Source organism: Eretmochelys imbricata, chromosome 3 (genome assembly GCF_965152235.1).
Source record: "Eretmochelys imbricata isolate rEreImb1 chromosome 3, rEreImb1.hap1, whole genome shotgun sequence".
NCBI classification, from domain to species: domain Eukaryota; kingdom Metazoa; phylum Chordata; order Testudines; family Cheloniidae; genus Eretmochelys; species Eretmochelys imbricata.
The window spans coordinates 163,979,397-163,991,783 of record NC_135574.1 but is presented as its reverse complement, the minus strand read 5'-3'; the positions used below and the strand labels follow the sequence as shown (position 1 = coordinate 163,991,783).

The 12,387-nt window shown below is 39.6% G+C and overlaps 1 protein-coding gene across 1 annotated transcript in view; it reads right to left on the bottom strand.

Annotated features, from left to right (window-relative positions):
- The window catches only part of USH2A (usherin), a 568,735-nt gene that overhangs the window by 427,537 nt on the left and 128,811 nt on the right, over window positions 1-12,387 (bottom strand). The window contains exons 18-19 of the mRNA XM_077811946.1: window positions 10,668-10,825; window positions 7,907-8,051 (exon numbers count right to left, since the gene is read on the bottom strand). Of these exons, the coding sequence (XP_077668072.1) occupies window positions 7,907-8,051; window positions 10,668-10,825 (303 nt within the window). The remainder of the gene's footprint in view (window positions 1-7,906; window positions 8,052-10,667; window positions 10,826-12,387) is intronic.

Sequence of the window (12,387 nt, the reverse complement as noted above, 5' to 3'; positions counted from 1 at the left end):
AGAAGCCTAGCCTTTCAGAAAGTCTTTGCTATAACATCCGTATTTAAACTACAATGTCCTTGGTACTTGAGAATTCACCTCCTTGCACACAGTGAGAGCCTATTCTTAAGTCCAGACCCCCCAAAAAGCTGAAAATAAATCTGTAACATTGGCCTTCATGGTACTGTGTGCTGAAATTGAAAATATTCAGGACTAAAAGATACAGTATATATTTTCCTAAAGGTGTCACTGTGGTACCTGTAGCTATTAAGTTAAGATGAATTGACTATAATTTTACCTATTTAATTTTTTTTCAGTCACATTCTGTTAAGACATATCTGTCAAAATAATGAGCATACTGTATTTTAGTGGATTCAAAGTCACATTTTGGGTATTTTAATTATGTAGTTTTAATGTCTTGCACTATAATATATATTTAATATATTGTAAAGCTAAAACAGTATTTAAAAGCCTATGATTGCTGCATGCCATTGTGTAACAGAGGGCACCAAAAGACCAGTAAAGACAGATGGTCCATACAGCTTATTTTAAAGTCATATATCCAAATATAGACATTGTTACATAGGTCATTACAAATAAGCCTTTCTTATGTATGTGAGCGCACATGCAAAAACGAGTTGCTAAGTAAAGAGCAGTTAATTTTGTTTTTGTTTGAAATAATATCATTTTAGTTTTAGAATCTAAGACAGATGCCAGCATTTCACTCTGAACAGATGGTAATTCCATCTAATAGTGCATCTCTGTATTAGTAAGGTCTGTTGTGTATACAAACAGTAATAAACACTAGGTAAGGATCAAAATAAATTTTAATTGTTGACATTAAATTCTGGCAGCCACAGTTCTAAAGATGCAATATTCCTTTCTCAAGTCTGTCAGGTTTATTAATACAACTGCTAAAGCTTTTCCACAGACTGCCAGATTCCTGTCCCAATAAAAATGTGTTTACACTCTGGCTACAAAACCTTTACCAGTCTACATACTTGTATATGTTTGTATAAATAATTTTCAGTGTATTACAGGTGGATGTTTCTGTACCCATCAGTATTAGTCTGCAATTAGCTATTTAAGGTTTTCAAGATGATTACAGGAGCAAGGTGTTACTCTTGTTTGTACTATTTTAAAAGGTAATATTGACAATGGAGATATATAAATACTTACATTTTTGACGGCTGTCCATTAGGGTTCATACTGTAGCACATACAAATCAGAGCAGTTGTGAACTTCACAACCGTTTTGGAGGTGCAATTTTTTTTGGCAGGGTGGGATGGGTCCTATTTGTCTCCAAATTTTGCCTATGAGTAAAACTATATGCAAAGCCAGACAGCTATCAGTTTCATTATTGCAGTGTGTTATTTGGTTCACAGGACCCTGCAATTGCTGTAGCATTCCTGGTACAAGCTCTGCTTCCATATGCACTTCAAACAGTATCAAATGTGTCAACAGTATTTGAGTGAAGCAACAGTACTTATGGCTTCTGACAATTATTTTAGACTTTTTCAGAAGACTCTTTTTAGGGTTTTTTGGGGGTTTTAAAAGAAATTTTAATGTAAACACAAATAAGAAAACATCCATAATGGGTATCAGGAGACAATTTAATAACATGTATTATAACCATATCTTAAAAATAGATGTAAAATACAGTATTTTTAAAAAAATCATGAAAAATATATTGCTTCCACCATATGGGACAACCAACGACTTACCAACCGATTTAAGATGCAGCATATTGAGCTGACCATATGTTACAGTGCTGTTGAATGGCTGAGTGATTCATGCCCGTCACATTCTAGTATATCAATTAAAGCTCCTTGAAGTCTGCATGATTTGTGTCTCTGTTATTAAACCCTGCTAATTCATCCCACTTACACATCTGTTATAAATCTCTAGGAGTGCTGCATGATTCATGGCAATCTGTGAGCATGGTACAGCAAATTCTTCTCCTTGTAATTAACAGTAAATTGTTTTACTGCCATGCAATGAATTTTTCAGTTATATTGCAAATGAACTCCTAAATGCATGGTTCTTTCCTAAGAACTGACTTATATCATTAGGCAATTAAAAAGTATTGCTTTGAACCAAAAGCTTTTAATCAAGAGAAATACAGCTTACACATACCTTAAAAACCATGCAAATTTGACACACTGGCAAAAGAATAATTTGAGCTACTTTCTGAAGTGTAATGTTGGGAGAACAAACAAACAACTTTTGGTTTCCTACTATTTTACCAAGACTCAAAGAGCAGTTTAACTACAGCTTGAGAACACTCAGCGAGACAAGTTTGAGCAGATACTGTTTATCTCAGAAGTTACTTAAGTCATCTGTCATTACCAAATTTCTTAGATTACTTTACAGTTCTCTAATTGTAAACCAGTGCCTTTATTCTTGAAATAAATAATCAGATAATTAGCCAAGCTGAATCATCAGACGACTCCAATGCTGTTCAAGTGTTCTTGTCAAAGGTGAAGCAAATTCATTTCAGTTTTGCCTCTGCAGCCTGCTGAAGAGGCTTTGATTTTTTTTTCCTTCTACATTCTTGGCAGCAGCCTCAAATTCATGAGTCCATACATCAAGTCAGTAGTTTAACAACAAATGAAATTAAATTCAAAGAAGGGAAACTAATTGAAGGACAGCAACAAAAGTGTTTGGTAATGTGCTTTTTAATATGGCATGCCACATTTGCATGATAATTTTTCCTTTTTAGCATGGAGCAGAAAGTGACTAGCTTAATGAGGGATTATTCAAGACAGGAATGAACAAAATGCATTCATAACTGAGAACAAAGATTGTATTATGAAACAAAAACAGGCAACTGCCGAGAAGTAACTGGATGATTGGTTTATGCATTATGAATAAAAAGGTCGAAAAATATTTATATTAGTATTCACTAATGACTATATATACAAGATTGTTGTAATTAAAATTATAAATTAACATATTAAGAGAGCTTGTTTAATCACTTTGGGTCCTATTCGCAATGAAAAGACTTATGTACATGCATGCAAAACAATGTGTGTTTTCAGACCAGCAGCAAACAGCCTTCATATTTTACTTTTAATAGAGAGAGAGAAGTTAATGCACGATTAATTACCAGCATAATGGGATATGGGTTGTTTTAAGACTGTTGCTTAGAATTGTGCAGAAAACCATTTTATGACAGGCATAAGCAAGTGATGCATTGCTAGTGCAAATGGAACGTAGCTCTCCAAAAGAGTTTGCACTGGACTTTCTTCATAAATGGATAAAAATGGACAAAATTACTTAGATTAAAAGGGTAATCAAAAAATAAAATGACATCTAGGAGCGTAAGACAGCCCAGACTGCACATCAGCATCATTACCCCAGTAAACCCAGAGGCAACTCCAAAGCCACCAATACAACTGCTTGAGGAGTCTGCCAAGAAGCCAGATGCAGCTGCTGCTGGAAGAATATCTTCTACAAATTAGCTTCTGAACCCTCTAATTGCCATCAAAAGCAAAGGAGCAGTAATACAATGTGCTGGGGTGAATGGCAGCAATCACAAGGGTGTGTTTTGGTGTCTCTCTTAAAAACAAATGTTGTTAAATTTAAGTTTGAAAAGAATCTTACCAGAGGACAAATGAAAGACAAACTTAATTACAAAAAGTGAGTTCAGTCCCACAGTAGTTAATGAAACACAGCTGTATAGATTGTTTAAGGCACACTGACTATTTGATATTGAGATCTGTAGGATAAGCAATTACCGTTCTGTTATAGTCCTCACACAGCTAATTCTATTCTGCTGAAATGTCACAAACCAGGAATGGAAGCGTGGGGGGAGAAAGAGACACAACTAAATGTCTCTGTGCCTTACAGAAAACTTTTGAGCACCTGAATGTTTTGCCTTTGAGAAAACTGCATTAAGTATACGACACTGATTTGCCCATAAACTGCTTTCAAAAATGAATCATAGGTGCTGGAACTAGCGGTTCTAGGGGTGCGGCAACACCCACTGGCTTGAAGTGGTTTCCATTATATACAGAGTTTACAGTTTGATTCAATAGCTCTCAGCAACCCCACTGTACAAATTGTTCTAGCACCCCTGAAATGAAGTAGAGATCCTTAATGACAAACATCTCTGAACTCATTTTAATATTCAGGGAGTGATGCAAATATTCCTAGTATTCTATGCAACTACATTTTTTGAACCTCTTTCCTATGACCAGATCCTCCGCTGGTGTAATTTGTATACCTCCAGTCTATGAAGCTATGCCAATTACATCTGCTGGGAATGTGATCCATGTGGTAATGGTCTGAATTAAACACAAAACAGAAAAAACCTCTGAAAATAAAAAAAATAGTTTAAGATCCGTGTCAAAGGGTAACTCAGGGGAGGGATAGCTCAGTGGCTTGAGCATTGGCCTGCTAAACCCAGGGTTGTGAGTTCAATCCTTGAGGGGGCCATTTAGGGATCTGGGGCAAAAATTGGGGATTGGTCCTGCTTCAAGCAGGGGGTTGGACTAGATGACCTCCTGAGGTCCCTTCTAACCCTAACATTCTATGATTCTCCTGGGTGCCCCCTCAATGGCTACAGAGTGGCCATGCAAGCAGCCCTCTGCCTTGAGTGCCCTCTTCAGCCATTCACAGTTCCTTTTTCCTATGGGCTGATCACCTGCTTGCATTCTTCACCATATGTGAGAAGGCATCTCCTTCCTAGTGCTGCAGCAGGGCACAACAGGACCAGTACTTTTGCCTCATTTTCCCTTTTCTTCCATCGCCTCCAGTGACTCCACACAAGCTTTCCACATATAAATAGCCTTTTGTATGTTTAACTAGCATAAAAGACTCTCAACCACAATCCAGATTTGTCCAGCACAGACCAAACAGTACATTCACTCTTTGAAGTCCCAATAATACATCAACACACCAAGTACAGCTCCAGCACCTCTCACCCTCACCCCCACACCCCACCTCAGAACCTAGAGCTGAGGAGCAGCTCTACTCTGTTTGCTTACCAGGTGTGGTTCTAGCCCTTACCCAGAGATTTCAGCAAGCTCATCCCCCCCATCATTTCCCAATCTTCAGCTCTCTCCAGCTTTCCAGCTTAGAGAGCCAGAAGGTATCTCCCTCAGCCCTCTCTGGCCATGGCTCTCTGTCCTGGAGAAGTTCACAGGTAACTCAACTGCCTTCTGCTTTCACCAACCTGATCTGACTCCACTGCTCCCCGCTTCAGGAGCATCCCCTCCCTGAAGCTTTCAGCCCAGCTCTATCCCTTCTTCTGAGCTCTTGCTACTCTCATTACTCTTTGTTCTGAGCGCTCTCGCTCTCTCTCTCTCTCTCTCTGAAATTCCCTGAGCAAGATAGCCAAAGTCCCACTGCCTCCAGTCCCTTGGGAGCCTACAGGGGAAAGAGGGCCTCCAAGGAGAAAGCCCTGAGAGGTCGTGCTCAACTAAAATAGCACAGAAGAATCTTGTTGTGGGTCCTGAAAAAGGAGGGATAACAAGGCAAAAGGGAAAATTCCCTGAGAGCTGTAGCCCAGGGTGGGCTGAGGAACTTTTTTTGTGTTTTGCCTACGTTTGGAAAACAAAACTGTGCTTAGAAAGAGACTGTGTGTCGGGGTCCTTCCACTCTGGTATCAATAAGAGATAATGGGCCAAATTCTGTTCTCAAAAGTCAATGGGAGCTGTAGCTGTAAAGCTGGAAGCAGCATTTGGCTCTACCACAAGCTGAAACAAAACTCAAGACTACTCTAAATTGCACTAGATTGTAACAGCCGTAAGGGACCATTACACTGAAGCACACTTCAGCCACACCTCCTCCAGCAAGCTCCTTCTGCCAAGGGGCCAACAGGGAGTGGCACAGAGCCAGTGTTGCTGATTCTTTGCCAAATGGAGATTCCTTCACACCCAGAGAATCTTCACCTCCCCTTTCAAGGCCATTTTAATTCCCCTTTGAACCACTCGGTGCAACAAGGACTTTGCATTGAGCAGGATCTGATTCACTATCCCTGCTATTGATGGGAATGGCATCTCCAAGTCTGTCTAGTATTATTCTACCTCTTATATTACTTGAAGATTACAAAACTAGGAGGTTTTATTTTAAAAAATAAATATATTTTAAATACTTTTTTTCAGCAAGATTTTCTCCCAGGATGGAACTGTTGAAAATATAAAACTGTTATGTAAATAGCATTAGACTCTTAACTGTAGGATTGCAAACAATTTGCTACAGTTGCAAAAAAACTGAATGGTGAAAGATGAAATGGCATGCAAAATCCAAGCGTTTTGTCCTTTATATTTTAAAATTTATGAGCATAAAATCTGGGAAAATCAACATCAGTGGTACTGTTTCAACTGAGCAAATGCAATACAAGACTGAACCCTTCAATTCTCAAGGTGGTCACTTTCAAGATCTGGAAACGGTGAACAGAAAAATGTTATAATGTGGAACGTCTAATAAATCCAGACCTGTCTGTTACTCTGTTTTGTATTCTCCTGTCTTCTTTAATGTGATAGGTCTCTAAGCATTAACACAACTGAGGAGGAGACAGTCATAAACAAGCTGTCAAGCTTAACTGAGCTATTCATTCTCAATCTTTGAATAAATATATACACGCAAGATTGGATAATTTGTAATAACAACAAAAGGTCCTATGTAGGTCATATTGGTTTCTGGGGCTATTAGCCTTTGGAATCCCTTGCAACAGTAAGGTTCCTATGGTGAAGAGCTATCCAGGCTGGCACTAATTTGATACTCCATTCCAGAGATGACAATTGGATGGTTGGGAATGATGGTGGAGAAGTAAAGTCATGCTTATATGGAATGGGTTCTTAAGACAGCCAAGTTAAAATTTTAAAGGGGCTGCAGCATGAAGAGATCAAATAAATCTCCGTGGAGTCCAGAAACAGAGATGAGACACCATCTCAGAGCCATCTCTGTTCATTCAAACAGAAGGCCTGAACAGTGAGGGAGTGGTATCCATTGTGAGAGAACAAATCACTTTCCCCATAACTGAAAACAGCTAGAAAGGAAGCCATGGAAGGGAAGAAGGGCACATTAAAATGTCTTAAACAATATTCTATATAGCAGGGGTTCTCAATTTTTTTTTCATATTTTGGACCACATCACAATAGATAGCTCATTTCATGGATCACCTCTCCTACTGTTCACGATTGCAAGGACCACCACCTTCCTATTCATGATCCCATACAGCAGCTGCATAAGTGGAAATGGTAATACCATGGAATTATTTAATGGTTTTTTTTATGTAGTGCTGCAGCTGGAAATCAGGAGAGAGCAATGTGACCAGCCAACTCTCTGCACACCACCAGCAAGTGCTCCACAGATTTGGAACTGATGTTCACAGTACTGCAGCTCTGTAACAGAGAACATTCATAACCTGAATATTTTCAAATGGGCACACCCAAAATATGCATGTACATCAGTGTGTCCCTGGCATAGATACACAAATACTCACCACACACAAGCTAGTCAAAGTTTGCAAGTCTGCTTCATAAGAAAAGAATGCAACCCCCACTTGCATGTAAAGCCAAGCATTTGCAAAAGTGCATATACACTTCTGCATGTTTTCATTTGAAAATCTGGCACATGAAGACTTATAAGAAACAACTGATTTATTATCAGCTCTAATCAGCGTAAGAGCTATGGATGGGCATGATATAAACAAACAGGAATAGGATAACTAAATAACTGACTTGTAATTGAGAGAGAAGCACATAAATCCTATCACATTAGAGTGTACTATAAACCTGCCTGGGAAACATTTTGTTTTGTTTTTAAACTGTCAAGGTAAACAAATTATAATTAAGCAAGTCACTTTAAATTAAAACAACACCGATCCCCGTCACTGTGCATCAAACTATGATCATCTGTACTGGTACTCATTAGAAAGCTACGTCAGCTTTGTACACGGATCAGATTATTTCCTTACCGGCTGCTAAGGTTTGTCCCATGCTTGGCTCACTGGTTACACATTCAATTCGATTGCAGAGAGTAATAGTGAAGTTGTACATTGTGTACGGTTTTAATCCTGTCACTATATAGGACAGCTCATGAGCTTCAGCTATATACACAACCTGCAAGGCAAACAAATTGGAAGATGGTACTTAGTTAAATAACAATAATAATGTTAATAGAGGATACGATCGCTAATAAGAAATTAGCCTCTGAATTTGTAGACTCATGCATTTAGACATGGAAAGGTTTGCCAAGACCCATGAGTAGAAAAGGATTATTCTGGTGAATATCAACAAGCTAGGATTTCAATAATACTTCCATCACACTGTTTTATGAGGTAATAATCAAGTTCCTGGGTGGATAAATGAGGAGACATAGTTATTGCCTCATAAAGCTGCGTAGTGGTGCTGGTATCGCTACAAACACTGTAGAATATGGATGACAAATATGTCACCATTCAGTAGTGAAATCTGAGCCTATCCATCCATCTGCTCATTGCGGAATAAGTGTCCTGAGTGACACACATTCTGATGAGAACAGTCAATATTTATACAGGCAAAGAATTAGTAAGAAAAGACTTAAACTACTTTAATTTTGAGGGAAAATATCAAAGAGTTAGAGATAGGTGAACCTGAATAAGATTGTGTTATTCAGTTAAACTGTTTCAGATACTTGTTTCTCTAGAAATCTAAAATCTCACAAAATTGGAACCCAGGAGGTCTGAAGCTCCTTACAAATAAGTAAATGACACTTTCAACAACCCCATGAGGGAGGTAAGTATTACTGACAGGTTTCAGAGTAACCGCCGTGTTAGTCTGTATTCGCAAAAAGAAAAGGAGTACTTGTGGCACCTTAGAGACTAACCAATTTATTTGAGCATAAGCTTTCGTGAGCTACAGCTTATGCTCAAATAAACTGGTTAGTCTCTAAGGTGCCACAAGTACTCCTTTTCTTTTTGTAAGTATTACTGTCTCCATTTTACAGATAAGCAAATGGAGGCATAGAGACAGTACCATAAATTATATACTTACATCAGTGTCAGAAATAGAATGCAGGAGTTCTGGCTGCCATTCCCTTGCTCCCTAGCTAATAGACAACACTTCTTCACTCACTCTTTAGATTCAATATTATTGCCAAAATAATTAAAATTAAAAATCCAGTATTCTCAACCCCAAACATTTAAAAATGAGTAAGGCCTCAAAAAACTTGTGATTTTAAGATCTGGGGTTCTTTTTACTTGCCTTCTATTTTTTAGGGTTCACATTTTCAACCAGAAGACTAGAAAGACACTATTTTAAAAACAACAGCCGAGATTCTCACACAGTAAAATGACTCCAGGAACTGGGACTTCATGAAAAAATATTGGGACAGCTGTGATAAAATTTCAAAAGTTGCAACATTGGAAATCATACATTTATATAGCACTTTTCATCCTGAAGGGTACCCAAAGTGCTCCATAAACTATGGACTGAATTCTAACCTACACTTACGCACACACTAGAAAAGCCATAGGACAAGGCAAAGTACATTACAACTATTTTTCATTCCCATTTGTGGCTCCACGCAAAAAGTTTCCATGCACTGTCAGGTTCTGGGATGGGGCCTAGAAGTCATTGGGAATATTCCATAGGCGCCGACACTGTGGGTGTTCCAGGGCTGGCTCAGCACTCACCAGCCACCCTCCATTCAGCTCTTTCCACCCCAGCGCCTCTCGCCTGCTGCCAATCAGCTGTTCAGCAGCAGGCAGGAGGTGCTGGGGTTGGCGGGGGAGAGGGAGCAGTGGGGGCGGAAAGAGGCAGAGCGAGGGTGGGGCACGTTCGGGGAGGGGGGCAGAGTGGAATTGGAAAGAGGCAGGGCAGGGTGAGGGTGGGGCTTTGGGGAAAGGAGCAGAGCTGTGGTGGGACCTGAGGGCAGAGCACCCCTGGAAAAAGAAGAAAGTAAGTGCCTGTGGCATATTCCAACAATGGCCAATTTACATACTCCTCCCACACAGATTATTCTTGCTTTTAGCACAGTTCAGGAGAAGGAGTAATTGAAGTTATAGTAGTCATCTGTGTAAGGCAGGATTGCCAGCCGCAATAATTCAAAAATCACCAGTCAGCACCCCAAAATCATGAGATTTATTTTTTTTTAAATGTCATGATTTTTCGCCACTACTCTTGCATTCTTTTTATTGGCCTTTTGAACCTTTGGGGATCATATTTTCAAACTTTTTCTAGAAACTACAAGGGTCACCAAAAAAATAGGCTGAAATTCTTGCATAATCACCTGACTCCAAAAGGAAAGGCTTTAAAAAACAACAAGATTACAATAAAACAGAGAGATGTCCACACTGGCAAGGGGATAGAGGGACTGCGCATGGATTGCACATATTGCTGGGTGCCCTCAGGGCACATATATATGCCGCTTTTACAGAATCAACATATGCACCGCTTGAGGGTATTTACACAATTCACCTTAATTGGCTTCTCATATCTAGGCATCTCTTTACCAACCACTGAAATACAACTCTCTTCAGGGGTACAATTCAACACCTATTTAAGCAATGCACACAACATTGCAGAAAATGGAAAGCATGCCATAAACTGCTGGGGGAAGAAATTAGGTAAGCAGAATGTACAGTAAATAGGCAAATAAAAATTTTGCCAAGACACCAAGGCTGATACTATTTTTTTTTCTTCTGCATAACATCTATATAGTGGCAAACAATGAAAACAGATCGATGATAACAATACCTGGGAAAATACTGGCAACATGTTTTGTGTGGTAATTACGTTGATGCTGTATCCCATCACTTCTCCTCTTGCTACATTATCTTGTGGCTTTTCCCAAGATACATTGAGAGAATACGGTGAAAGAGGGAATACTGATGGAGATGGCATGAATACAGGAGCTAAAAACAAATGTGCTAATTTACCATAAAATAAATGAACATGTGTCATGCAAGTTTTCTTACTGCATTTGTAAAATGCCATCTGTTATAGACGATAAAATGTCTTTTCACATCCAATTCCTTAATAAGCACCTTGTAAAAAATTAATTTTCAGGTCGAAATGGAATTTTATATTGTTTTATATATTATAGAAAAAGGCAAAAAAAATCACCTATGCAGAACAACAGGTTTCAGAGTAACAGCCGTGTTAGTCTGTATTCGCAAAAAGAAAAGGAGTACTTGTGGCACCTTAGAGACTAACCAATTTATTTGAGCATAAGCTTTCGTGAGCCTGTATGCATCCGATGAAGTGAGCTGTAGCTCATGAAAGCTTATGCTCAAATAAATTGGTTAGTCTCTAAGGTGCCACAAGTCCTCCTTTTCTCTATGCAGAATAAAACCTCAATTTTATAATGCACATGTTTTTAAAGAAGTACTAACCATCACTTAGCTACTAAACACCTTTTTTGGCAGATATAGGTAGGAAGTAGGTAGATGAAAAGCTCTAAGATGCTAAATCTTCATGTGATCTGGAAAAAACCTGATAAAAGCAATGATTGTTCAATGCTTAAAGCAATTTTGTTTGCTGGGCAGGTCTGAAATTAACACATCTCTCACTTCTTATAGAAGAATGCTCCTGTCTTGGATAACAAAACCTGTAAAAGCACAGTCTGCACTGCAGTCAAAGCCCCACCTTCTCACTTTGTAATGACAGAATCCCAACTCAGAGTGCCTCTTATGTACAAACACCGTACTAATGGACCTCTTCCCAAGAGAAAATTTGACACTTTTGTCACATATGCTATTTAAAAACTGACAAGCAGAAAGACAAATTCTAAAAGGGGTTTTAGCCTAGCCTCCCATTTTGTGGAAGCAAATAACTGAGGACATAATTTTGGAGGCACCAACAAATGCGGGCATCACTAATGAGTAGGGCTCCATGTCTGTCATGGAGGTCACAGAAGTCACAGATTCCGTGACTTTCTGCAACCTCCGTGACTTCTGCAGGGGCCAGTGTGGCTGATTCCAGGGCCTCCCAAGCAGCTGGCTCCGGGGGCAACTGCTCAGATAGCCCCTAGGGACAGCCACACCAGCCGCTGCTCCGGCGGCCCTGGGCAGCAGTCCCCAGCTGGCCAGAGCAGCCGTGGTCCCCGGCAGCTGGCGCCATTGGTTCGGGGAGCACTCCCTCCCCTCCACCAGCAGCGGCCCCATTCTGCTCCCCCAGTGCCCCAGCCCCAAGATATAATGACAGGTATAAGTCATGGACAGGTCACGGGCTGTGAATTTTCGCGTTTATTGCCCATGATCTGTCTATGACTTTTACTAAAAGTACCCGTGACTAAATTGTAGCCTTACTGATACTGATGAGACACTTAACTGCTGAAATCTGAGCTCTATCAGGTAGGAAAAGCCAGAATTGTCAGGAGAGCTCAGCTCCAATTTAGGCAAGAAAATAAGTGGCCTGATTATCAGAAGAGCTCAATATGTTGAGTGCTGAACTCTTTTGAAAATCTGGCCCCACA